At 35.5% G+C, this 23,821-nt stretch overlaps 1 protein-coding gene across 4 annotated transcripts in view; it reads right to left on the bottom strand.

Moving 5' to 3' along the window:
• Positions 1-1,543: 1,543 nt before the first annotated feature.
• LARP1B (La ribonucleoprotein 1B) overlaps positions 1,544-23,821 on the bottom strand; it is a 96,222-nt gene continuing 73,944 nt past the window's right edge. For 2 of the 4 annotated variants that reach the window (XM_051966495.1, XM_051966496.1), the window contains 5 exons: positions 21,821-21,981; positions 21,090-21,234; positions 18,991-19,100; positions 18,488-18,615; positions 15,642-17,184 (listed from right to left, as the gene is read on the bottom strand). In XM_051966495.1, the coding sequence (XP_051822455.1) occupies positions 16,936-17,184; positions 18,488-18,615; positions 18,991-19,100; positions 21,090-21,234; positions 21,821-21,981 (793 nt within the window). In that variant the 3' untranslated portion in view covers positions 15,642-16,935. Of the gene's footprint in view, positions 1,652-15,641; positions 17,185-18,487; positions 18,616-18,990; positions 19,101-21,089; positions 21,235-21,820; positions 21,982-23,821 lie in introns of those variants that run through there. The other 2 variants (XM_051966497.1, XM_051966498.1) reach the window with 2 other exon arrangements.

Genomic DNA, 23,821 nt, shown 5'->3' on the forward strand with positions numbered 1-23,821 from the left:
GAGAATAAATGGGTCATTGTCTATTCTAAAGCTTCTTAAATTATGGATGATAATCCCATAGGGGCGGAATAACTGAATGTGGGAGTTGTGAAATTGTGATTTATGAGTGGAGAAAGTTTAAGAATCCCTGATCTATATATACTAATATAATAGAAATTATAAAACGACACATATTAATTTACAGATTAAAGGAGTTAATAGTAGCAGGAGAAAGCACAGAAGGGTACTCCTTCACAACTCTTCTACAAGGACCTAGAAAATGCACTAGCCTAAATTCTGATTGGGAAATTAAAGAAAAAAATCATCTTGAGTATTTTTCCAGCCCTTGTCAACAACAGGAAAATACAGAGGTCTATGGATGATAGGAATTATTCTTCCAAATAATGATGGCATTCCATGAAAATAGTGACTAGTTGAGCTTTAAGTTCCACCAGTGCATTTTTCTTTCTTTCTTTCTTTTTTTTTAAGAACTTGGTATTTTTATTCAATGTCTGGGCACAATTACAAATTATTTTCTGGAATGATTTGTACAAATTCTGATATTTTCCTCCTTTTAGTGCTTTCATTCATTATCATTAAAATAGTCATTTTATATCATTTTGTTTCTTCTTTTTTAAATTAAAGCTTTTATTTTTAAAATATATACATGGATAATTTTCAACATTCACCCTTACAAGACCTTGTGTTCTAATTTTTTGCCCTCCCTTAGCCAGCAAGTAATCTATGTTAAACATGTGCAATTCTTCTATACATGTTTCCACAAATATCATGCTACTAGTGCATTTTTCTCAAGACAACCCTAGAATCTTTCTAGGCAGTGTAATAATGGTCATTGTCTCAAACAAACTGAGACCTGGGAAAAGATCTTAGTTTAAAAAGACCAACATGTCCCACTGCATCTGGGGTTATCTTCCATCATCCCCATCTCTATCTTGTCACCAGACAGACCCTCATGGCTCCAGACAGCTGGTGACTTTGCACACCGCCTCACTTAAATCCAATTCATTTTCAAGTCATAGTATCTCTTTTCTGATGTCATGGTCCATGGAAACCATGAGAACGAAGGACCAACAAGTGTTTTATATATATTTCCCATTTTATGACCCAGAATATTAACAAGACATTGATTAAGGGTCAAGATTTAATAAAATTAGTAATTTTAATGACTTGATTAAGAACATTTTAAGTGTTTTTCTTAATGTTAAAAATGTTTATTTTTAATTTTATAGTTAATGTTAGTTAAGGCTTTTTTTTCCTTTTCCATTTTCTTTTTTTGCTATGAATGCAAGTGAAAAACACAGTAAGTTTGTTGTGATCTCCTTGACTGTTACTAAGGCACCAGCTATTTTACCCACCACTGTTTTTGCACCCTGGGGGCAAATGGCAATGAATTTTTTCCAGAATAAATTATATTAATTTAAAAAATCCAACACTGAATATTTCAACACCACTTGTGCTTATGACCAAGCACTGCTGAAGTTGATGTTGACACAGAAATACAAGCAAAACAGAAAGTCCAGCCATATCAGTTAACTTCATCTATTAAGCTACAAGTACGATTTTACGGAAGAGGTATTAACTCAGTCTTCATGTTTACAATTAAATCTTCAATTCACTGGATTTTGTAGCCTCTGGAAATCTGTTAGCCACTCTTGGGAGAATAATCGAAAATGGCAAAAAACAAACAAACAAACAAAAAAACAAGTTAGTATAATTGTGAAAACAGTTTTTTGACTTTGCAGAATCCCTAAAAGTATATTAGGAACCTTTAGGGGTCCTATGACTATTCTTTGAAAACTGTTCTATTAGGGTACAAAAACATTACAAAATTCAAAAACATTACAAATTACAAATACAAAAATGGCTTTTTATTAGGCTACAATGGAAGAAAAATGATACTGAATAAAGGGCTGCTAAAGAAATAACTAAAAATCAATTAAAGATTAACTAATTTAATCTTTTAAAAATGGAGGTCAAATCATGGAAATAAAAATGTAGTTTCCACATTATCTATAGATAATGACGAGACAATAGACCAAAATTGTGGATATGCAACCAAAACAGTCCTTAGTAGGAAATGTTTCTCTCTAAAAATTTTCATTGATAAAAAAGGAAAAAAAAAACAGCTCCATGAATTGAATATGGAACTAAAAAAGTTTTAAAACCCCAATTAAAAACCAAAAGAGAAATTCTGAAAATCAAAGAGATGAACAAAATTGAAAGCAAAAGAACAAAAACAAAAATTCAATTAGAAATAAAACTAGGAGCTGGTTAATTTTTTTAAATAGATAAATCTTTAGTTAATTTGATTTTTTAAAATTACCAGCATCAGAAATAAAAGTGAAACTAAGGAAGAACAAATAAATTGTTAGAAATATTTCACCCAATCATATGTCAATCAGACTGACGATCTAAATCAAATGGATGAAGATTTATTTTTAAAAAATCATTAAATGCTCAGATTAACAGAACAAGAACTACAGGATTTCTGCTACATGTGGTTGAATTCTGTTTGACACTTCATGATCCTATGGAAGACACCACATCAATGTTATCCATGAGGTTTTCTGGGAAAAGATACAGTAGTGGTTTGCCCAGAATCACAAAACTAATTAATAATGTCTGAGGCTGAATTTGAACTCAGGTTTTCCTGACTCTAGACCCAATGCTGTATCTATTGTATCATCAATCATCTCATATTGCTCATAATAGATGTTTATTGACTGAACTGATTAATTGATTTAAATAACCCAATTTCTGAAAAAGAAATTGAACAAGTCTCAAGTAAACTCCCAAAAGAAAAACCCCAAGGCCAGATGGAGAAAAAAGTTCTATCAAACATTAAAAATTGATTTCAATATTATATAAAGTGTTTGAAAAAATAAAAAAGGGATTAAATTCCTTCTATAAAAAAATGAGGTCTCAACAATTAAACCAAGAGTGAAAACAGAGAAAGAAAGCTGTAGACTAATATCCTCAGTGAATATTGATGCAAAAAAGTTTTTAAAATATTTGTTATAAAGATTATACACAATGCCCAGGTTGGATTTACACCAGGAACCCTGCAGGGCTGCTTCGATTTATACAATGACAACAATATTGTCAAGACAAATTTGGAAGATTTAGAAACTCTGATCATAATCTAATGACCAACCACAATCCCAGAGGACTCATGATGAGACATGCTACCCATCCCCTCACAATAATGATTTATATGATGCTTACTATGTGTCAGGCACTGAGCTAAGCACTTTAAAAATATTATCTCATGTGACCCCTCACAATAACTCTGCAAGGCAGGTACTATTGGCACCTAAAGGTAATTTTACAGTTGAGGAAACTGAGGCAAGTTTAAGTAATTACTTGCTCAAAGTCACATGCTAGTATAAAGAGTAAGGTGGGATTCCAGACCCAGTGTTCTAGCCACTTTGTCTCTTCCTCATTGCGTACCTTCTATATAAAGGCTAAATAGGAGGTTTCTGAGATGGAAGACAGTAGGCAGAAGGAGGGATCAAGGAAAAGCCCTTTATGAAAGGTGGGAAGTCAGCAGGCAGAATAGTCCATAGAATTCCCAGGCAGAGCGGACACCAAATGAAAAGGAATTGGTGCTGGTGAGGAGAGTCTTTATGAGAGGGACAGCCTAAGGAAGGCGGACATCGCTGGAGCTCACTGTACCGGGGCTGTGTGAGAAGACTGGGAAGGTAGGAAGGGGCCCAGCTGTGAGGAGGGCTTTAAAAAAATCAAACCAAGAATCTTATGCTTGGTCCTAGAAATAAAAGGGAACCAATGGAGTTTGTGAAGTGATGAAAGCCTCCACTAAAAAATAAATTCTTAATGAACAATGTTTGGAAAAACACATTTACATTTCTGTCTCTGTCTCTGTCTGTCTCTGTCTCTCTCCCTCTCTTCCCCCCCTTCCTCCTTTCTTCTCTCTCCCTTCATCCCTCTCTTTCTCTCCCTCCTCTCTCTCTCTCTCTGTCTCTCTGTGTGTTTGTCTCTGTCTCTATCTCTGTATTTCTGTCTCTGTCTCTCTCCCTCTCTTCCCCTTCCTCCTTTCTTCTCTCTCCTCTCTCCCTTCATCCCTCTCTTTCTCTCCCTCCTTTCTCTCTCTCTCTCTCTCTCTCTCTCTGTGTGTCTCTCTCTCTGTCTCTCTTTCTGTGTCTGTTTTTTTCTGTTTCTTTCCCCCTTCCTTCCTTCTCTCTCCTTTCATCCCTCTTTCTCTCTCTCTCCCCCTCTCCTTCTCTCTCTTTTTTCCCTTTCCCCCTTTCTGTCTGTCTCTCTCTGACTCCCCCCTCTCCTTCTATCTCTTTTTCTCTCCCTTTCACCCTTTCTGTCCCTCTCTGTATCTATCTCCCTCCCTCCCTTCCTTTTTTTCTCCCTCCCTTCTCTTGTCTCTGTCTCTCTGGAGAACAGCCTTTTTCCAACAGTAGTTCCAGCCCTAGCTTGCTATGATAGAAATGCCACTTTCTTCTCCCACTGTGATTTCTTCCTTCTTCCCAAGGTGGTAGCCCTGCTAATGCAGCCTCCACTCCTCCAGCTCTTCACTTTGCACATGCCATTCGATGAATGGTTTCTATTCTGCATCTTCCCCAATTGATTCAAAACAAAAAAATGGGAATGCTAAGCTTTAAAATACAAGCTTATGACTCTACAGAAAGTCAAGAAGATAATCTGAGGGAATTTATCAGGGACCAAACCCCCACTTGTAGGGAAATTAATAGATGGAGGTGTGGCCAGTCTTATAGTTCAGCCCTCTACTGATTTTTTGAATGAGTCTAGAGTGATCCAGAGATATGATCTGATATTTGCTTTCTCATTAATAAAAATGTAGCCTTTTGCAATAATTTATCAATCAAAAAAACCAAGTCATTAAATATTAAATAAATGATCATATGATCTGGAGAAGCCTTCCTTCCCAACAATATCCAGAGTTATATACAATTTATTAACAAAAGCAAAAATAATAACTATTTATTGTATTTTTGGCTATATAAAATTTCACAGAGTAACCTTCAGTCGTCAGAACAATAATAGTTCACATCACCCACAGAAATTAATTTACTCCCAATACTGATGAAAGTTTCTTAAAGAGTCTTTATGTTTCTCTTCAAGTGATAGAATGCAAAAGATTGGACCAGTGATTTCACTGGTTTAAGAAACTTCCCAGGGAGAAAACTACCTGTATAAATGAAAAAAAAAAGTTCAATTCAGTCTCCCAGGAAACAAACTAGTCCTTTTTCTTGGTCCTTTCTTCAGCAATCACAGAAACAATCTTTCTAAAACACACTGCTCTTGCCATTTTTCACAGAAACTTCACAGAGTTCTAAAATGTATCTTTATACATAACATGTAAGATAGCTCTGATCACAAAGATTCACCTCATCTTCTCCCCCCTTCCTTCCTCTCTAGAATCCTCAGTCAGAGACAAAACACATACTTCTTCTCTTCCTGATTCCATAGAGAGAAGCACCTCATAAAAAGACATTTTTCAATTATTTTTAAAAGTACCAGGACCTTTTTTCACTATTTCATTTGGTTCTTAGAGATTCAAAAATTGTACCTGGAACAGAGGTTAATATGGACTCCACAAATGCTGAATTTCAGGGAGTATCTATGATCTTGGATAGTTAAAGAACTACATCTTTTATTTTCACTAACCTTTAAAAAATTTTGCATTTCCTTCATTTATGATTTTTAAAACATTTTTCTAAGAAAGTCTTCACCAGAATGCCATAGGTTACAAACACGTGACCTAGATCTTTGTGACATACTTTTTGCTGACAAATTTTGTAATGCCAGAAAAGCCATGATAACTGAGTCTCTTTAGTAATTTTTATAGGCAAGGGATTCTGGTTTTAACACAAACTAGGAAAATAGTCTTGGTCTAAACTTCCTATATGACTAAGCCATTTGCTTAAACTTAGTAATCTGGTTGAGCAAGTTACTTAAACACGTCTTTAGTATGACTCCTTGCCTTGTCTGTTCTTAGGAAAGTTCATGTTTGTGAATTGTTTTGAAATTAAGTATAAAGATGCCCCATGGCAGAAAACACCAGGAATTCATGAGATTACCCTTAAAGCAAAAATTAACTATGCACATTTGAAACAAATGTTAAATGAAGCATAGAAAAATGCATGTTTTAAAGACTAGTGCCATTTACTAATAATCCGAACCAGTAACAAGATAGAAGTTGCTTCTAAGATCCTAAGGAAATATAAATGTGGAAGTGGGGGGGAGGAGGGTGACTAACTTAGGGGTCAGTCACATACAAAATACAGTGGATGCTGTTACAGACATTCATTCTTAAAGTGACAAAGCAGAAGTCTAAACAGGAATAACCTGGCTAGATGATAAGTTTAGTTGTATGCACAAGGATGATAAACATATTCAAGCATTCTTGGGTTGAGAGTACTGTTTCATTTGGATGTGTATATATTCTTTTATTCCCAGATTATTTACATTTTTATGTTTTTTAATCAGTTCAAATGATTTAATAAATACATAAACTAAGCTTCAAGTTGGCTGGTGAATAAAGAATTTTTTGGCCACAGCAATCTTTTTTAAAAAAAATCAATCTTACCCTTCCACAACCTCTTCACTCTGTGTAACCATCACAAGATGGCATCATACCAATCAATCATAAAAATACTGTTTTCACTAAGCAACAGTTGTCTGGTTCTTTCTGCCATCTAGTGGCGATATGACATGTTACATCCTCAGTATCATTATAATCAGAAATTAGATTTAATTTAATAAATATTTTTTTTTTAAGCCCTACACTTCATGCAAAGCATTGTGGAATTTTATAATATGCAATGAAATAACAGCTTGAGAAGAGTTTCAGGAAATGATGGAGTAGTAGGGTTGCTAGATTTGGAATCAGTTTTAAAAAATCCAACCTCTCCCATTTATCTTTACGATCGGGAAATTCATTTAATGACACTGTTCCTTCAGCTGTAAAATAAAGATGGCGTACAAGATGCTCTCCTGGGACCCTTTCTGCTCTTACTCTATGGGATGAGATAACAGTGTGTAATCAATGAAAAGAAAAGCATATTGTATGGGAAATTTAAAAAATAATAATAGTTAACGTTTGCACTTTAAGGCTGGCAAAGTGTTTCCTTTTGATAGTCCCATCAATGCTGAGAAATGGGAGTTAATATTATCCCCATTTTACAGAGGAGGAAACTGAGGCAGAGATCAAGTGGTCAGTTAGCAGGTGTCTTCCCAAGTCCAAGAGCAGCTTCCCATCACTGAACTACCTAGCTTCCAGGATTTTGAGCCAAACATCAAGGGGGTCCAAATCCTGCTTAAAGACCCTCCCTGTGAACTCCCATGAAGTCTGTTTCTTCATTCATAAAAGATGAGTGACAGCAGCATCTTAAAGAGTTATAGGAAAGATCATGTCAAATTCAAATTGAAACCCATAGACACTGATGCATTGTTGGTGGAACTGTAACACATCCAGCCATTCTGGAGAGCAATTTGGAACTATGTTCAAAACGTTATCAAACTGTGCAGATCCTTTGATCCAGCAGCGTTACTACTGGGCTTATACCCCAAAGAGATACTAAAGAAGGGAAAGGGACCTGTATGTGCCAAAATGTTTGTGGCAGTCCTGTTTGTAGTGGATAGAAACTGGAAAATGAATGGATGCCCATCAATTGGAGAATGGCTGAATAAATTGTGGTATGTGAATGTTATGGAATATTATTGTTCTGTAAGAAATGACCAGCAGGATGAATACAGAGAGGACTGGCGAGACTTACATGAACTGATGCTAAGTGAAATGAGCAGAACCAGGCGATCATTATATACCTCAATAGCGATACTGTTTGAAGATGTATTCTGATGGAAGTGGATTTCTTCCACAATGAGAAGATCTAACTCAGTTTCAATTGATCAAGGGTGGACAGAAGCAGCTACACCCAAAGAAAAAATACTGGGAAATGAATATAAACTGCTGCATTTTTGTTTTTCTTCCTGGGTTATTTATACCTTCTGAATCCAATTCTCCCTGCGCAACAAGAGAACTGTTCAGTTCTGCACACGTATATTGTATCTAGGATATACTGTAACCTATTTAACATATATAGGACTGCTTGCCATCTAGGGGAGGGGGTGGAGGGAGGGAGGGGAAAAATTGGAACAGAAGCGAGTGCAAGGGATACTGTTGTAAAAACTTACCCTGGCATGGGTTCTGTCAATAAAAAGTTATTTAAAAAAATAAATAACAAAAATAAAACTAAAAAAAAAATTGAAACCCATATTTTGCCTTATAAGTACCACAGATTAATATTATGTGAATTTTGTTGTGTTTTTATTTTATTGAACATTTCCCACTTTTTGCTTTTTATGGTTTTTAAGTTTTTATGATTATTCTTATTAATTTTTAATATGGTTCAATAGTTTTGCAAGCCCTAAGAGTTTGACACTTCTGGCAAAGATCAGTCAGTAAATGTGTCTGAAATACGTTTAAGCATTGTGCCAAGCGTTGTAAGGCAACATGAAGAAATAAAAATGCAAAATAATCTTGAGAGCAGAAAAGAAAGGAGTCTAGCCACAAGATCCATTAATTTCATGAAAATGGTACAAAAATATACCAAAATGTTATATCTTTACTCAATCAATTAACAATTTTGGGAGGTTTATTTAGTATTTCAATTCCCCCCAATTTCTTGTGAAAACAATATGTAACATTTAAAAAAAAAAACTTTTGAGTTCTAAATTTTTACCCTTCCCTTTCTTTCTTCCTCTCTCATTGAGAAGGCAAGCAATTCGATAAGCATATATGTGCAGTCATGCAAAATGTACTTTTATAGCAAAGGTATAGAAATGAAGATAGTTTTTTTTAAAAAAGTATGTTTCAATCTGCATTCAGATTTTATCAGTTCTTTCTTTGGAGATGTATATAATTTTTCATATTAGCTTTCAGAATTGATCATTGTATCGATCAGCATAGCTTAAGTCTTTCACAATTAATCATCTATACAATATTATTACTCCTGATTCTGTTCATTTCACTTTGTATCAGTCTATGTAATAGTCTTCCCAGGTTTTTCGGAGAGCACCTTGCTTATTTCTTATTGCACAATAATATCCCATCACAATCTTGTACTATAATTTATCCAGCCATTCCCCAATTTCCCTTAATTTCCAATTCTTTGCTACCCCAAAAACTACTAAAAATAATTTTGTACATATAGGTCCTTTTCCCTTTTTATTTCTTTAGGATGTAGACCTAGTAGTGGTATTGCTTGGTCAAAAGGTATGCAAAATTTTATAACCTACCTGCTCTAATAATGAGAAAGGTTTTAAGAGTTACAAGTAAAATTTTCCTAAGTTGGAAAATAGTTTAATTTTGAATCCCTTAAGATTTCTCTCTCCTATTTATCTTTTTATGCTTTTTTTAAGTCTTGCATTTGAAAGTTAAATTTTCTATTTAGCCCTGGTCTTTTCATCAGGAAAGCTTGAAAGTCTATTTCATTGAATATTCACTCTTCTCTCTGCTCCCCCATTCCCCCTTTCCCCTCCCTCCCCATAGATCATACTGTTTTGTTGTATATGAGAATCTTAGTTATAATCCATATATCATATCTAGAATATCATATTCCATGCCCTCTGATCCTTCAAAGCTGCTGAACTTGTTATTCTGATTTTGGTTCCATATTTGAATTTTGATTTGGGGTTTTTTTTGTTTGTTTTGTTTTGTTTTTGTTTTAGCTGTTTACAGTATTTTTCTCCTTGACTTGGGAAGCTATGAGATTTGACTATAATACTTTTGGAAGTTTTTATTTGGGGACCTCTTTCAGGAAGTCATCATTAGATTTTTTTTCAATTTCTATTTTATTTGGTTCTAGAATATCAAGGCAGTTTTACTTAATTATTTCTTGAAGGATGAGGTCTAGGCTTCTTTTTTTGATCATGGCATTCAGGTGTCCAATAATTTTCATTTCTCTTTGATCTCTTTGATCTCCAGGTCAATTATTTTTCCAGTAAGATATTTCACATTTCCTTCTCAATTCTAATTTTTAAGGAATTATTTTCTTCAGTGAGTTTTTATACCTCCTTATTCATGTGGTCAATTCTGGTTTTTAAGTTTAGTTCTTCTATTAATTGTTGTGCATCTTTTTCCATGTGGCTTTTCAAGTTCTTCTTTTAATTTGGATTTTTGTATTTTGTTTTTTTTTTTTTTAAACATCTGGCCTATTCTGGGGCTTTTACGGTGTTTTCTTCAGTTATTTTGTGACTTCCTAATCAAGTTGTTGACTCTTTTTTCATGCTGTTCTTGTATCAATCATTTTTTTCCCCCAGTATTTTTCCTACCTCTTACTGATTTTTAAAATCTTTGTTTCTCTCTTCTCGGAATTCCTTTTGGGCCCGAGACCAATTCACATTTTTCTTCGAAGCTTTAAATGCAGCTGTTTTTGACTTTGCTGTCTTAGAATTTCTGAGTTTGTTTTCATCTTTCTTGTCACCACAATAACTTTCTATAACCAGAATCTTTTGGCTGGTGGTGCTGTTTGCCCATTTCCCCCACCTGTTTCTTGACTTCATTTTATATTAAATTTGGGCTCATCTAGGGGAGGGAATAGGGGAAAAGAAGAAAAAATTGGAACACAAGGTTTTGCAAGGGTTAATGTCGAAGAATTATCCAAGCATGTTTTGAAAAATAAAAAGTTTCAATAAAAAAGATGGGCCTTCAACAAAAATGAAAATAAAGGTGGGCTGCTCCCCAAGCTTTAGGTTTTCTGTGCAGCTGTTTACTGAGGAGTCCTGAGGGTCCTGTTCCTGGGGGTTTCTGAGCTTTTAGTTCTTGCAGGGTAGTATGATCTGAGGCATATTTACCATTCTCCTAGTCCGTCTGACCACAAGCATTCATTTCTGCCCTGGAATTGTCACCAGGGTTCCCACTCCCATGAAGCCACAAGCTCTGCAGTGCTGTGTTCCTCCTTGCATTGCAGCTGCAACCCAGATCTAAGGATGGGCAATGCAACTGAGTCCAGTGCTCAATGCCAGCAAAGGGATTCTTCTTCTGGCCAGGTTTCCATCCCCCTTGTGGGCCGAGTTCTGGAAGCAGCCGCCGCCGCCATTGTTTCAGTCACTCCCAAGGTTGCTGGGACGAAGCCAGCACACCACTCTCATCCTGGTACAAATGACCTCTCCTGCTGACCTAAGCTGTCTCGGGCTAGAAAATATCGCATGCCGTCCTTTTGTGGCGGCTGCTACTCCTGAATCTGTTTTGAGGCATTAATTAAAGTTGTTTGGGAGCGCTCGAGTTTCTACCTTGGCTCAGCCCCCCTCCAGCATCACTAAATACTTTCTTCAATGCCTACTACGCACCAGGCACTTGTGCTAGGTCCTGGGACTATATGCAGAAAAGCAGGTATAAAATATGCCCGGGGTAATTTTGAATGGGGGAGCTGGAGTTAGTTCAAGCAAAGTCTCATGTGGGAGATGGCCTGGCCCTTAACCTAAACGGCAGAGATCAGGATGTCATGAGAAGCTATCACACCTTCCAACTGCAAAAAGAGTAAGGCTAGCCTTTCTTTAACTATTCTCTCAATCCATTTATTTCTACAGAAAGGCAGATTTCCTTTTTTACGTAATGCATTTAATGCATTTAAATGGACTTGATTACAGCAAACAGTGGGTTCTAATTTAGGATCACCAATTGAATCCCTTTACCATTTCAGGGAATTTATAGTTAAGAATCAATACAGCTTGGAAGCTGCAGACCAAATTTAAAGACTGATCACTCAGAGTCTTCTAACCAATTTAATGTATTTCTTGTGCCAACCCCTGGCATCTCCCATTTTCTCTCAAAACATACATAATATAGGGCAAGGAGGGAAAAAAAAGAAAGGAGGTAGTAGTAAAATCTACAATTCTCCTCCAATCTTATAGGTACAATCGTATATAAGATAACAGGTTCATCTAAGTTCCAGAAAGAAGTAACTTGCTTCTGGGGCCAACCTGCCATGTGTGGTATCCAGTTTATTTTAAAATAGCTTCTTATTTTTAGCTTTTTTTTTTTTTTTAACATCATTAAAATTTCCCTCCCATAGGCATTCTATGATATTTCAAAAGAAAAATCTGAAAATATGTGTAGTGTGCCCTACAAATGAGTGTCTTCTCATGGGACCATGATGATTCTGTGAAATTTCTGAAACACTGACTTGACTTTTTGGTGTGGGATTGCTCTTCCCAATTACAATACAGTCACGGATTCAGTGCGTGTTATCATAGGTTTTGCTTCTTCCCCCCCACAGCAAGCAACTCCTGTAATTGCTTAGGCTTCTCCATTCTGCATTTCTTAAAACACAGTACTGATGCAGCCTCTATTTTTGTTTCCTATTTGCAGTACTCCTATCCCTTGTCTCAGCTGGGACAGAATGTTAACACTCAGCTCTTCTCAAAACTGGAATCTGATGCTTCCTCCAGCCACCCGAGCTCAGCACCCCTCTCTGAGTCCTTGGGCATTCAGGCCATGGCGATCCAAAAAGATCCTTCCGTTCTAACCCCAACATGGTGCTTTCAGAAGTATTCAGGTTACCTGGACCCAAACTTGGGCATCAACATGAGGTAGAAAGGCCACTGTGAGGAGAGCAAGTCTACTACTTTACCTTAGATTTTGCAGATAGAGAAATGTTTTCATTAAAAGTGAATATAAAAAATATTAAAAATTTTTATATTTTTTTAATATTCAGTTATCAAAATACAGGATGCTTGAAAAATCTGAGCATAAGATTTGTGTAAGCTGTAGTGTAAAATCACACTAAAACTTTTAAGATGTTACATATATGCATTTGTGCAAGAAATCAAGAAAATTGGACTTTCAGAAGTTGAACATTCTTTTCCAAAACTTTAGGACAGGAAAAGGAAAACCAATAAAGGGAAGTATGTGTAAAATACCTAGTACTGAACAAGTCTTGTGTGGAAGTTTCCATTTCATATGTGGACTACTACAAACCTAAAGACTGCTTTAAATTAAAGGTCATTTTAAAGTTTGAAATCAAAAGTGTGAAAACTCTCAACATCCGATGACTCTGACCCTTCCTTGTTTTTCCCTTAGTACTTTAAAGAAAAAAGTGTCTTTTATCTTTATATCACCTTTTCCCAACACATCCCACCCCCACTGGATTTGGCTTTAAATTGGTTACCAATTCTTTCTATAACTAAACTTTGACTTTATTCTGAGTATTGTATAATTTTCAAAAGACCATTTTCTACACCTGTTGATGGGGCTTTGCACATTTTTGCTTTTTTTAACATGATTGCTTAACGATGAACTATCTACTTGCCATCCAGCGCTGATATAAATCCAACTGGACCACAGTGAGAAATGTTTTGAATATATCACTATGGCCTTTATGCCAGGATTTAAAACCAATGAAATTTCCTTTCACAAATATTAGTCTACTATTGTTTTTGCTTTATGCTGTGCTGTTTTTCTGATTTATATAAGTAGTTTATTAAGAAATATTCCCATACTGGCGAGACTTACATGAACTGATGCTGAGTGAAATGAGCAGAACCAGGAGATCATTATATACCTCAACAACAATACTGTTTGAGGATGTATTCTGATGGACGTGGATCTCTTCGATAAAGAGAGCCTTAATTGATCAAAGATGGACAGAAGCAGCTACACCCAGAGAAGGAACACTGGGAAATGAATATAAACTGCTTGCATTTTTGTTTTTCTTCCCGGGTTATTTATACCTTCTGAATTCAATTCTCCCTGTGCAACAAGAAAACTGTTCAGTTCTGCACACATATATTGTATCTAGGATATACTGCAACCCATTCAACATGTAAAGGACTGCTTGCCATCTGGGGGAAGGGGTGGAGGGAGGGAGGGGAAAAATCGGAACAGAAGTGAATGCAAAGGATAATGCTGTAAAAAATTACCCTGGCATGCATTCTATCAATAAAAAGTTATTAAAAAAAAAAAGAAATATTCCCATACAGAATATAGGTACTAATTCTTTAAAATCTTTAGGAAAATTCACCTATAAATCCATGTGGATCAAAGATTTTTGTTGGTTCTTTCCCCATACTTGCCTTTGGTAGTTCCTTTATAGCAATTTGTTTATTTTTCTGAAACTAGATAAGCAACCTTACCTTTTAAAGTATCCAAGGACAGGGATTCTAAGAATCCCCATTTTCTCCAAGTCTCTCAAGAAGTTTAGAGCTAAAGCTCTAGCCAAAATCCCCTATCCACAATTTTGAAATATTTCAATAATACCGCAAATTATTTTAATTGCCAAATGTGCCAGTGCTTTAGTGTTAACACTTTAGTGAAGCAGACATTACAGCCATTGCTTTTTAATGCTGAGATGTGACAAATGGTTAAGAGGCAGCTGCTACAGATACCCCTGCCTCACAAAAGTATTCCTCTTTGTATCTAATTGGATAATTTGCAAAAGTCACTGAAGAGTTTCACAGTATTTTTAAAAAATTGGTTGACATTACTTGTCCCCAAATATATCTTGATAACCTGGATTTAGACCAATATCTCAGTTGGCTATATATTTGAGGGGACATGGGTCAATATGGAAAATTTTCTAGATAATTTAAGAACAAATTTAATACTACAAAAAGTGGAGTTATATAACTGTGTCAACTAGAAGACCTCTCCCAAAAGTTGTGCATCTGTCTAGGGGGAGGCTCTTGAGGTCAAAACTATTTTCATAATAATAGAAAAACATTTTAATTTTTATAAATATTGATATAACCTGAGCTTAATTTGAAAAAACTTCTCTGGATGTGTTCAAGAGTTCCTAATCACTGTTTCTAACAAAACATGAATTTTATAAAATTCTGAGAAGTTATACCTTAAATGATATAAACTAAATATGAACACATTTCCTTGAATAATGAGCATTTTAAATCTTTTGTATGTATATATACGCATGTGTGTCTATGTATATAAACATTCTAACTGCAAGTTTTAATTGTTATTTCCATGCATCATCTCAGATTTTACATGGGTTTTAAAAATCTATTTACCAAAAGATGAATGGTAATGATTTTTTTTAAATGTCAGTCCATTTTTGGTAATAAAAATCGGCCACTTCTCAAATTAGCTGCATACAATTTTGTTTCAAAGTTTTTTGTTGTTGTTTTTTTAAGCCAGAATTTCACATCTACTTCAAAAGTAAAAATACATTCATAATTCTATTCAGTGTAATTCAACCAACATTTATTAAGTGCCAGCTACGTGCTAGGAGCTGGAGTACAAAGATTTTTAAATGACAGTCCTTGCCCTCAAGGAGCTTACATACTATTGGGTTGCAGGGGGAAGAGAGAATTAGTCTAACCCACTAAAACTGCATGGTATGATAACCAACCATTTCCTGGTATAACTTGTTCTTTGAAAGGTTAAAAAAAAACAAGTTAAGACAACTTCCCCCTATTTAAAGGCACCAAATTACAAAAATTAGCCCCTGAAAGGTAGCACACTGAAGTTGTCTTTGAAAATGGACACTAAGTTAAGGGACATTCATCATTGATGAATCACCCTCTTATTTACCTACCACCCAAAGGGAGTGTAACACATTTCAGTGTTGTCTGACAAGAAAAAGACAAAATCCACACCCCATAAGACAATAAAGAATTCAGTGTTAGACATCCAGTTGCTTGTAAAACACCAAAATGTATTTGAATCAAACTGTTAAATGTAAAAATGGATTTATCACAAGGTTGCCATTAAGATTTAACTCTCACAGAATGAAAAGTTATCCCCTTAACAAAAATTTTAAATTCCAGCTTTCAAATAAATATACCTCTTAACAGAAAAAAAAATTAAAAATCAATTCAGAATCAATTCAGAATGAGTGCTTTATTTTTTAATTTCCCACAAAATAAACTGAAACTATCATTTACATCAGTTGAAATGGCAAAAAAAAAAAAAAAGAAAAAAAAAGAAAAAAAGAAAAAAAAAAAGAAAAAATTAGAAATCAATCTGCTATAACTCTCTTGTAAACACTTTATGAGCACAAAATAAGGATTAAAAGAAACAAAATGGAAAAACAAAATACCTCTTAAATTGAGGATAATCTGACTGTCGTATTACCCACCTGCAAATGTATAAACAGCAGATGTATTTATAAAGTAGTGCAAGATTTAATGAATTTAGGACAATACTCAAATCAGCCCTAACCCAGTTTTCAATTACTTGCTCAAGTTCATATATAAGAATCAATTTAAAAAGCAAATCTCTCCTAAAACTTAACCAGCAGATAGATGTCAACTTCATACCCAACACAACACTAACTATGGAGATCCTGAATATGAGTTTCCCACCCCCACCCCCAAAAACATACACACCAAAAAGCAAAAGCCCAGCACCCAAAGTGCGTACACTTCAATGTAACTGCAGGTCCTCCCATGTACTGTCACTTGTGTAAAAAAGGTTTCCTTTAATATTTATATATCTGGGAGTGAACATATTGCTTCAGATCCTCTTTCTGAATTTAAAATATACACACGTAATCTTCCTTTGTCTCTGATAAGTACAAATATTAGTTGATAATGGGGAAAATGGGTGAAGAAAGCTCTATGGCTGAGGTGAATAAAACAAACTCTCTCTTCTTTAAGAAGCATGAGCTGAAATGTAAGGCATTCCAATTTTTTTTGTTGCATGTAATAAGGGAATGCAGTTTTTGTAAACAATAGCTCTAAGACAGAAATACTGAAACCAAAAGACATTACTAGAGGATCTCTATTGAAGGTCCCCAAACCTAACCTATTTCACTAGAAATTAGGGGAAAAGTTTGGAATTTCTCGTGTTAGGAGATGCTACCCTTTGTCTCCCCTTTCTTTGTTCCAACCCCCACAATCAAGCATGAAAACATTTTCCCCAAAGATCCTTGAAATAAAATACTGATGTAAATGCTGATTTCAAGGGCAAACAGCTTTCACAAGAGTCTATTTCTCGGGCATCTCGCCGTCTGTTGATTCTGAGGCAGCGCCATTCTGGGGTAAATTGTCAATGGACTCCTGTGAAGCGTTCCTTCGGGGAGAGTTTATTGGGACCTGAGGCTGGTGGGTAGCAGGAGGTTTGGCAGCATTGAGTGGCTTTGAAGAAGAATTGGACGGAGGTCTACGGCGACTACTTTCCTCACCAGTAGAAGCTGAAGAATGTCTTTTCCTCCCAAATTCCTCACTAATAGGAGGCTGTGTATGAACAAAGGGAATATGGTTTAAATAACCAGAGATGTGGATTCTGGCAACCTAAAAAGGTCAAAGAATCATGGTCCGGGGGCAAGAGGAATCTGATTTCTAAATCAGGCTCTACTATTCACTAGTAACTTGTTTGTGGTCCTAACAAGTCTCTTTGCCTTCTTAGGACTCCAGACCTCTAAAACCAATCAAAACCCCAATGATTCTGGCTAACAATTTTTTGAGGGTCCCTGGAATTTGGACTGTGAGGCTAACAATTTATTTTGGCTTAAGTCACACCCTGCCTCCCCTTCCCTCTTCTCTAACAATAATGTTTAAGAGAAGCCATAAGTTCCTGGCTCACATTTAACAGGAATTACCAGGACAACAGCTTTGCAAAAACACTGGCTGACAGGCTACTTGAGAAAAATGGCTTTTACCACTTCCCAGAAGGGCACTCCCCAAGGAACACAGTCATGGAGGGACCTGTCAAACAATTCCACCTCAGGGCCATTAAGTACAGGTTCACAAAAAGAGAGACCCAAAAGTTTGTCTCCTTTCTCCCCTTCTTTCCAAATCTCTTGGAGCATGGGATACCTCAAGTTTCATCTCTCTGCCTTCTCTTTTGCTTATCCCATAATTCTTCCACATCCCTCCTCTATCTAATGGAGTCATGCCACTGACCTCCAGCAGCATGCCCACAAAGCTTTGGATAAGGAGCTTTGTTCCTTTCCCCTCCCCCCCAATCATGACATGGACCATCACACAAGTGTTTCAAACTTGGGAGTCCCAAGTATCTTGGGGAAGTCTGGAGAGAGCTCCAAAGAGGTAATAATGAACATCACAACTGTCAGTTTCTAAATAACTGTTTGGTGGGCTTTTGGAAGGATAGAAAAAAGAACAGATATTATGGAAACCCAAAAAGGTTAAAACCATAAAGTTTAAGAACCACTGGCCTAGACCGCCCTTGGGAGAGGATTCAATAAGATTAAAATTTTTAAAATATTTTCCTATTGGTGCTCAAGATAATCAAAAATAGACATGTTGTTCAAACATGTAAAATATTACTGATTAAGTAAAAATAGAAAGCATGGCATACTATTTAAAACATTTTGCTTTAGGATCTCTTAATGCCTTCTGTTTTTGAGCAGAGCCCAGAGTACAGTAGCCACCCATCTTCATATAAAAGAACAGCCCCATCACAACTTCATTCAGTAAATTGAGGATAACATAAAAGTTTAAGGAAGTTCCTGATAATCCTCACCAGACCAAAAACCAAATGTAATAAAAGATTACAGAGAAGGATTTTAAAACTTACATCAACTCGGAAGTCTTCTAACCTCTTAAAACTACAGAGGTATTCCTGAAGTTTTGGGTCAATAGACTGAGTCTTAGATTGGGAATATTTTAGATAAGCCCAAAACTTTTCTAGTCCATACAGCTGACCTGTTAACAGAACAATATACACAAAAATTACACTTACTATACTGGACCAGATGCTATGATTAACATATTGAACATATTAATAACATCTTGATAACACAACTTCAAAAATGTCCATGTGCTTCACTCAAGGAGTGGCTATAACATTCCAACCAACATCACCCTGCCTCATTATCAACAGCATCTGTCATTTTTCAGCAATTCAGGGAGGCAATTACATGACAAAGACCTTCACATGGCATTTCTATCCTTCTATCAAGCTCAACCCAAGAAGTCCTGGATTTTCATGCTCCTAAAAAATTTAACTATTATACTCTATCTATTCACTACTAGGATCACCCCCAAATTTCAAACATGAGAAAGAGTAAGCTTTCATACCTGATTCATAATCTTTTTTGGTTTCTTCTTGGAAATCCTTGAAGATCTCTTGTCTGAATTTTTTTTCCAGTCCATAACTATAAAACCTGAACAGACATTCTAACCCATATCTAAAAGGGGATGAGGAAGGTGAGAGATAAACATTCAATTGTTGAATTTGTTTTTTTCAATGATAATATAATCAACTCACTAACTTACAACAAATGAAGAGGAGCATTAATAATGATAATCCAAGTAAAAGGATGAAGCAGCTATTAGCATAGCTGATTTTTGGAATGTAAATTTCTATACAATATTTTCCTTTGTATTTGTAGCTAAGTCTTAATGGTTTCATGGTAGTTGTGTGAACAGCTCAAGTACTCCCCTGTACTCCTCCAGATGGCAGGTGAACTAAAGGGAGGACAAGGACAAGAGTCATCAAGAATAGGTAGGCATAGCTGGATTTCAACAGGAGAATGAAAAATGTGATTTGAGGCTACTATCATGAAATCTAAAGTTAGTTTCTACTTAACTTTGTTATTTAATTTGTAACAGTATTATACTGAAATACAAGGTATGTGGGGGCAGCTGTCTCTTTTCTTCTAGGTAATAAGAAGCAAAGTTCTGGCTTCTATATACAGCTATATGCCCTGCCCTATACCATTCTTGCATACACTATCCTGCATACTCTGTCACCGAACTACAAGTAGCCCCTCCTTCCTGAAAGGAAATGAGAAAGTCATGCTTCTTCCCTAGGAAGAGAAGGCAAAAGTTGACAATAGGAAATGTCCATGTCTTTTTAATGTTCTAGGAACACTGTGGAGCCATATGACCTAGGACTCTGCATACTAGTTTACTTTCTATAAATACACAATTAAATTCTTCACATTAGATGTTGACTGAAACTTCTGGATTCAAGGACTATTTGTTATTTGGGTTTTGTCTTTCACAAAGGCTGATTGGACCAACCAACTGCAGGTAGTGACAGAGTAATATGAATGAATATATTTGATCTACTATAAGTAGTATGTATCACTCCCAAATGAGTCTAAAACAAAGTTTCTTAAACTGTAGGTCATGAACCAACATGGGGTTATATAACTGAATGCAAGGATTGCACAATTATAATTTTTTATCAGTAAATTTTTGATTTGTATAGCTATATACCTGGGATCATCTGGTGAAAAGGGATTACGAGTGGGAAAAGTTTAAAAAGCCTTAGTCTAGAACACAGCAACACAGAAATATCCATCACGGCATTATTTAGGAAGTGAAATGTAAAGAGGAATGAAACAAGGTGAAATGATATTTGTTTCTGTATATGCACAAGCATACAACTTCCAACATCATTGTCCACCTCACTGGGCATATGAAGACTCATCTAGTGTCTCTGCTCTAACTTTCCTGCAAGCCAATGGGCTTAGGTGCACCACAGTCTGAGGATTAGATGGGACAAAGCCACTGTGTACAGAATAGAGTTCTCATTCCTACCCTTGGCTGAGACTCTGAGAATGACTGTTATCAGGAGGATGTCAGGAAAATTAGATTCTGGCTTATCCCTGTGCATGAAAGCCTGGATCCAAGAATGTTGGGAAGTAATGGAAGAGCCAGGCTGGTATAAGGTATTGTTCTTCTTCCGTATCAGGCTAAACCCTATTGTAAGCAGCAAAGTATGGGATGGAGAGAAGGCAAAGCACAAAGGCACAAAGATCTGCCACAACAAATTGGTTAATTGCTGCCTGATTCAGTTTTCTTGATTGTAAAGTGAGGATCAAAATAGCACATCTGCCCTCCAAAGTGGTTGAGAGAACAATTGAGATACTATCTGGATAGCACTTAGCACCATGCCAGGCACACAACAGGCAGACACCAGATAAATGCATATTATTCCCTTCCTTTCGCTCCATCGAACTACAAGTAAATCTACTTGACTTTTCCTGACAAGTTTTAAATAAAACCCTAGCCATTATTAAAGAAGGCATCTGGGAATGAAGATGCTTCAATAAGGCCTCTTTTAAGAATGATGTTAGTTTATTCAGAACACATCAGTATTATCTGAAGACGTCATCTTCTACATGAAATGAAAAATTCAAAACAACATTTTGTGGAAACCATCTGACCTGTAGTTTTCTTTTGCATCATCCCAAGCAAGTTGTCTAAATTCCTCGTACATTTTCTTATTGAAGTGGTCTCTGAGAAAAAAGGACCAGAAACGAAAGAGGGTATTCATTTCTTGGGACTGGCCAATTCCCAAGCGTTTTCTCTCTGGAAAAATTTAAATGACAAAATAAGTTTACATAAATGTGTGTGTGTGTGTGTGTGTGTGTGTGTGTGTGTGTGTGTGTGTGTGTATGTATATATGTACAATCTATTAACTTAAATCAAGAAAACTAATGTTTTAAAAATTACTTAAGTCAAAAGGGTTAAATCATAAACCTTAACCAATTTAAAAAAACAACACTTAAAACTATTGAAGAAATCCAAAAAACTTTTCCAGAACTCTCCAATTCTATTGCTAAAATTTAAGCTTAAGAATGAAAAAAGGTTCATTTGATTAAACACTTTAACTTTCAAATGTTATATAGATAAATAAAAACTTAAGATAAATAAAATTAGTTTTTTGTTGGCTCAAATAAAAAGTTTAGATTTTTACAGAAAGAATTAATAATTATGAGCTATAATTATTAGTAGCTGATCTCCAAGACCTAAAGTGTTAGCATGATATAATTTTATTAAAATGAAAGAAAAAGAATTCTAACAATAGAAATTTCATAGCTTTTAAAATACTAATTAATAGGAAAAAAATTTCCTTTAACAATCTTAAATTATAGGCAACTGATAGGAACCTTACCATTTAGGCACCTTCGACGATATTTATGATATACTTGTTGAGTAAAGCCATTTTCCTTCAAAAGTTCATGAGAAGGATGCTGGAATTTTGGGAGAGAATGAGGGGTACATCCATAGCTTCCTACCAGTGGTGCACCTTCTGAGGGTGAAGCATTTGAACTACTGTTTGAAAATTAAAAAAAAAAAATAACTTAATTGGAATATCAGTGAAAAAAGGGTTAGGGTTTAGTCTAAGGGGTTTCTCTCCCACCACATGCTGCACAAAGACAAACAGGCAAAACCAAATTGTACGTTTTATCACCGTTTGAATTCTTCTAAAAGAACCTTATTTTTTATAATTTAATTAACTTACTATGCCATAAAAAATTTGTAGCAATTGAAACCTGTGTGTGTGTGTGTGTGTGTGTGTGTGTGTGTGTGTGTATATATAAAATCAAAACATAAAAACCAGAAAATTAAAAGTTATAAATTAAAAACTGAAGTAGTGATTAAAATAATCAGAAGTAAATGACATATGCAGCTTCAAGTAAGGATTATGTCCTCTACCCACACAGACTGGGCACTTTCTTTGCAATTCACAGTTCTAGAAAGTTAATTACATTAATACTGAGAGATTAAATGGATTTGCCTCTCTCTCACAAGCCACTAGGGGTTTTCAAAGGCAGGATACGTCGACCCAAGTTTTGCTGGCTTTAATCAGATCTATCCTCTACCCCTGGAGTCTTGTCATATTTACAAACAATTCACTTTTATTATAAAATGGAGAAGGCTCAGAAGCAGCAAGCACTGGCTTTCTGCTAATTCAATGAAATATGCATAGGAACGTCCTATTAGGAACCCAATAAAAAAAACCTGCATTAATATCTGGAGTAACATTGCTTGTGTTGCATAGGAAAATTTTAGGTGCAGCCTGAGCATCTGTGGCTCAGAGCTCCATTCTTTCAATCACTGACTTTAAACATAAAGGTCATCTCAGAGACCAGCAAGTCTAGCCCACTAGCAAAGGACAGAAGACATTCATTACTCCAAATACATCCAAAGTCTGAGTGCACTTTTAAGCTATCAATGGCAATAAGACACCACTCTGCATTTAAGATTATGTTAAAATCACATATATTATATATGTGTATGTATCATATGCATGGCCAAGGAAAGAAACCATATTGTAATTCATCACACATTTACTTCTTTATAAGAATATGTCTTCATGTTCCACAAATCACATAAATTTACCTAAAAGGCCACATAAATTGTAATTCATTATCATAGTAAGCAGTAGGTAAATTTCAATTTGTTCTTACAAAAAGAAAGGATTGGATTTAAATGGGGGAAAGGGGATGGAGAAGTAGGGAGAGAGTTTTAACCTGGAGTCTGTGAGGGTGTTTTCAAAAAAGTTTTGATAAGCATATTTCAATATAATTGGTTTTCTTTTAAATCCTAATTGTTTTACTGGATAAACTAAAAAATATTATTCAGAGAACAAACCCAACAGCCTGCAAAGGGGGTTTAGGACACAAGATAGAGGACTCCTGAACTTAATGTTTTCTCATGACCCAATCCAGAAAGTCTAAAATTCTGAGTTGCTAAGAGATCTGCTTTGAGAAACTACAGTGTGAATGTATTATCAATTAACAATGCATTTTATATATTTTTCATATATATGTGATATATAATGTATATCTACCCAACATGTATACATGTATGTACACACAGATTCACACATACATCAAGATTGCTGCGATTGAAATGTCAAAAAAACTTTTTTTTTTTTAAATATGAGAATACTGTTATATAGGACAGCTCTCCAAGACAGGGATGCATAAGATTATGAGAGTAATGCAGATAATGTAAAAAGCAAAAGACAGCAATAAAAATGTACTTTCAAAATATATGACAATACTGATATATCTGTAGCCCAAAAAGATCAAAGAAAAGGACCTAGCTATACAAAAATATAGCAGCTTTTTGTGGAAGCAAAGAATTGTAAATCAAGGGGATGCTC

Source organism: Antechinus flavipes, chromosome 6 (assembly GCF_016432865.1).
Source record: "Antechinus flavipes isolate AdamAnt ecotype Samford, QLD, Australia chromosome 6, AdamAnt_v2, whole genome shotgun sequence".
Lineage (NCBI taxonomy): Eukaryota > Metazoa > Chordata > Mammalia > Dasyuromorphia > Dasyuridae > Antechinus > Antechinus flavipes.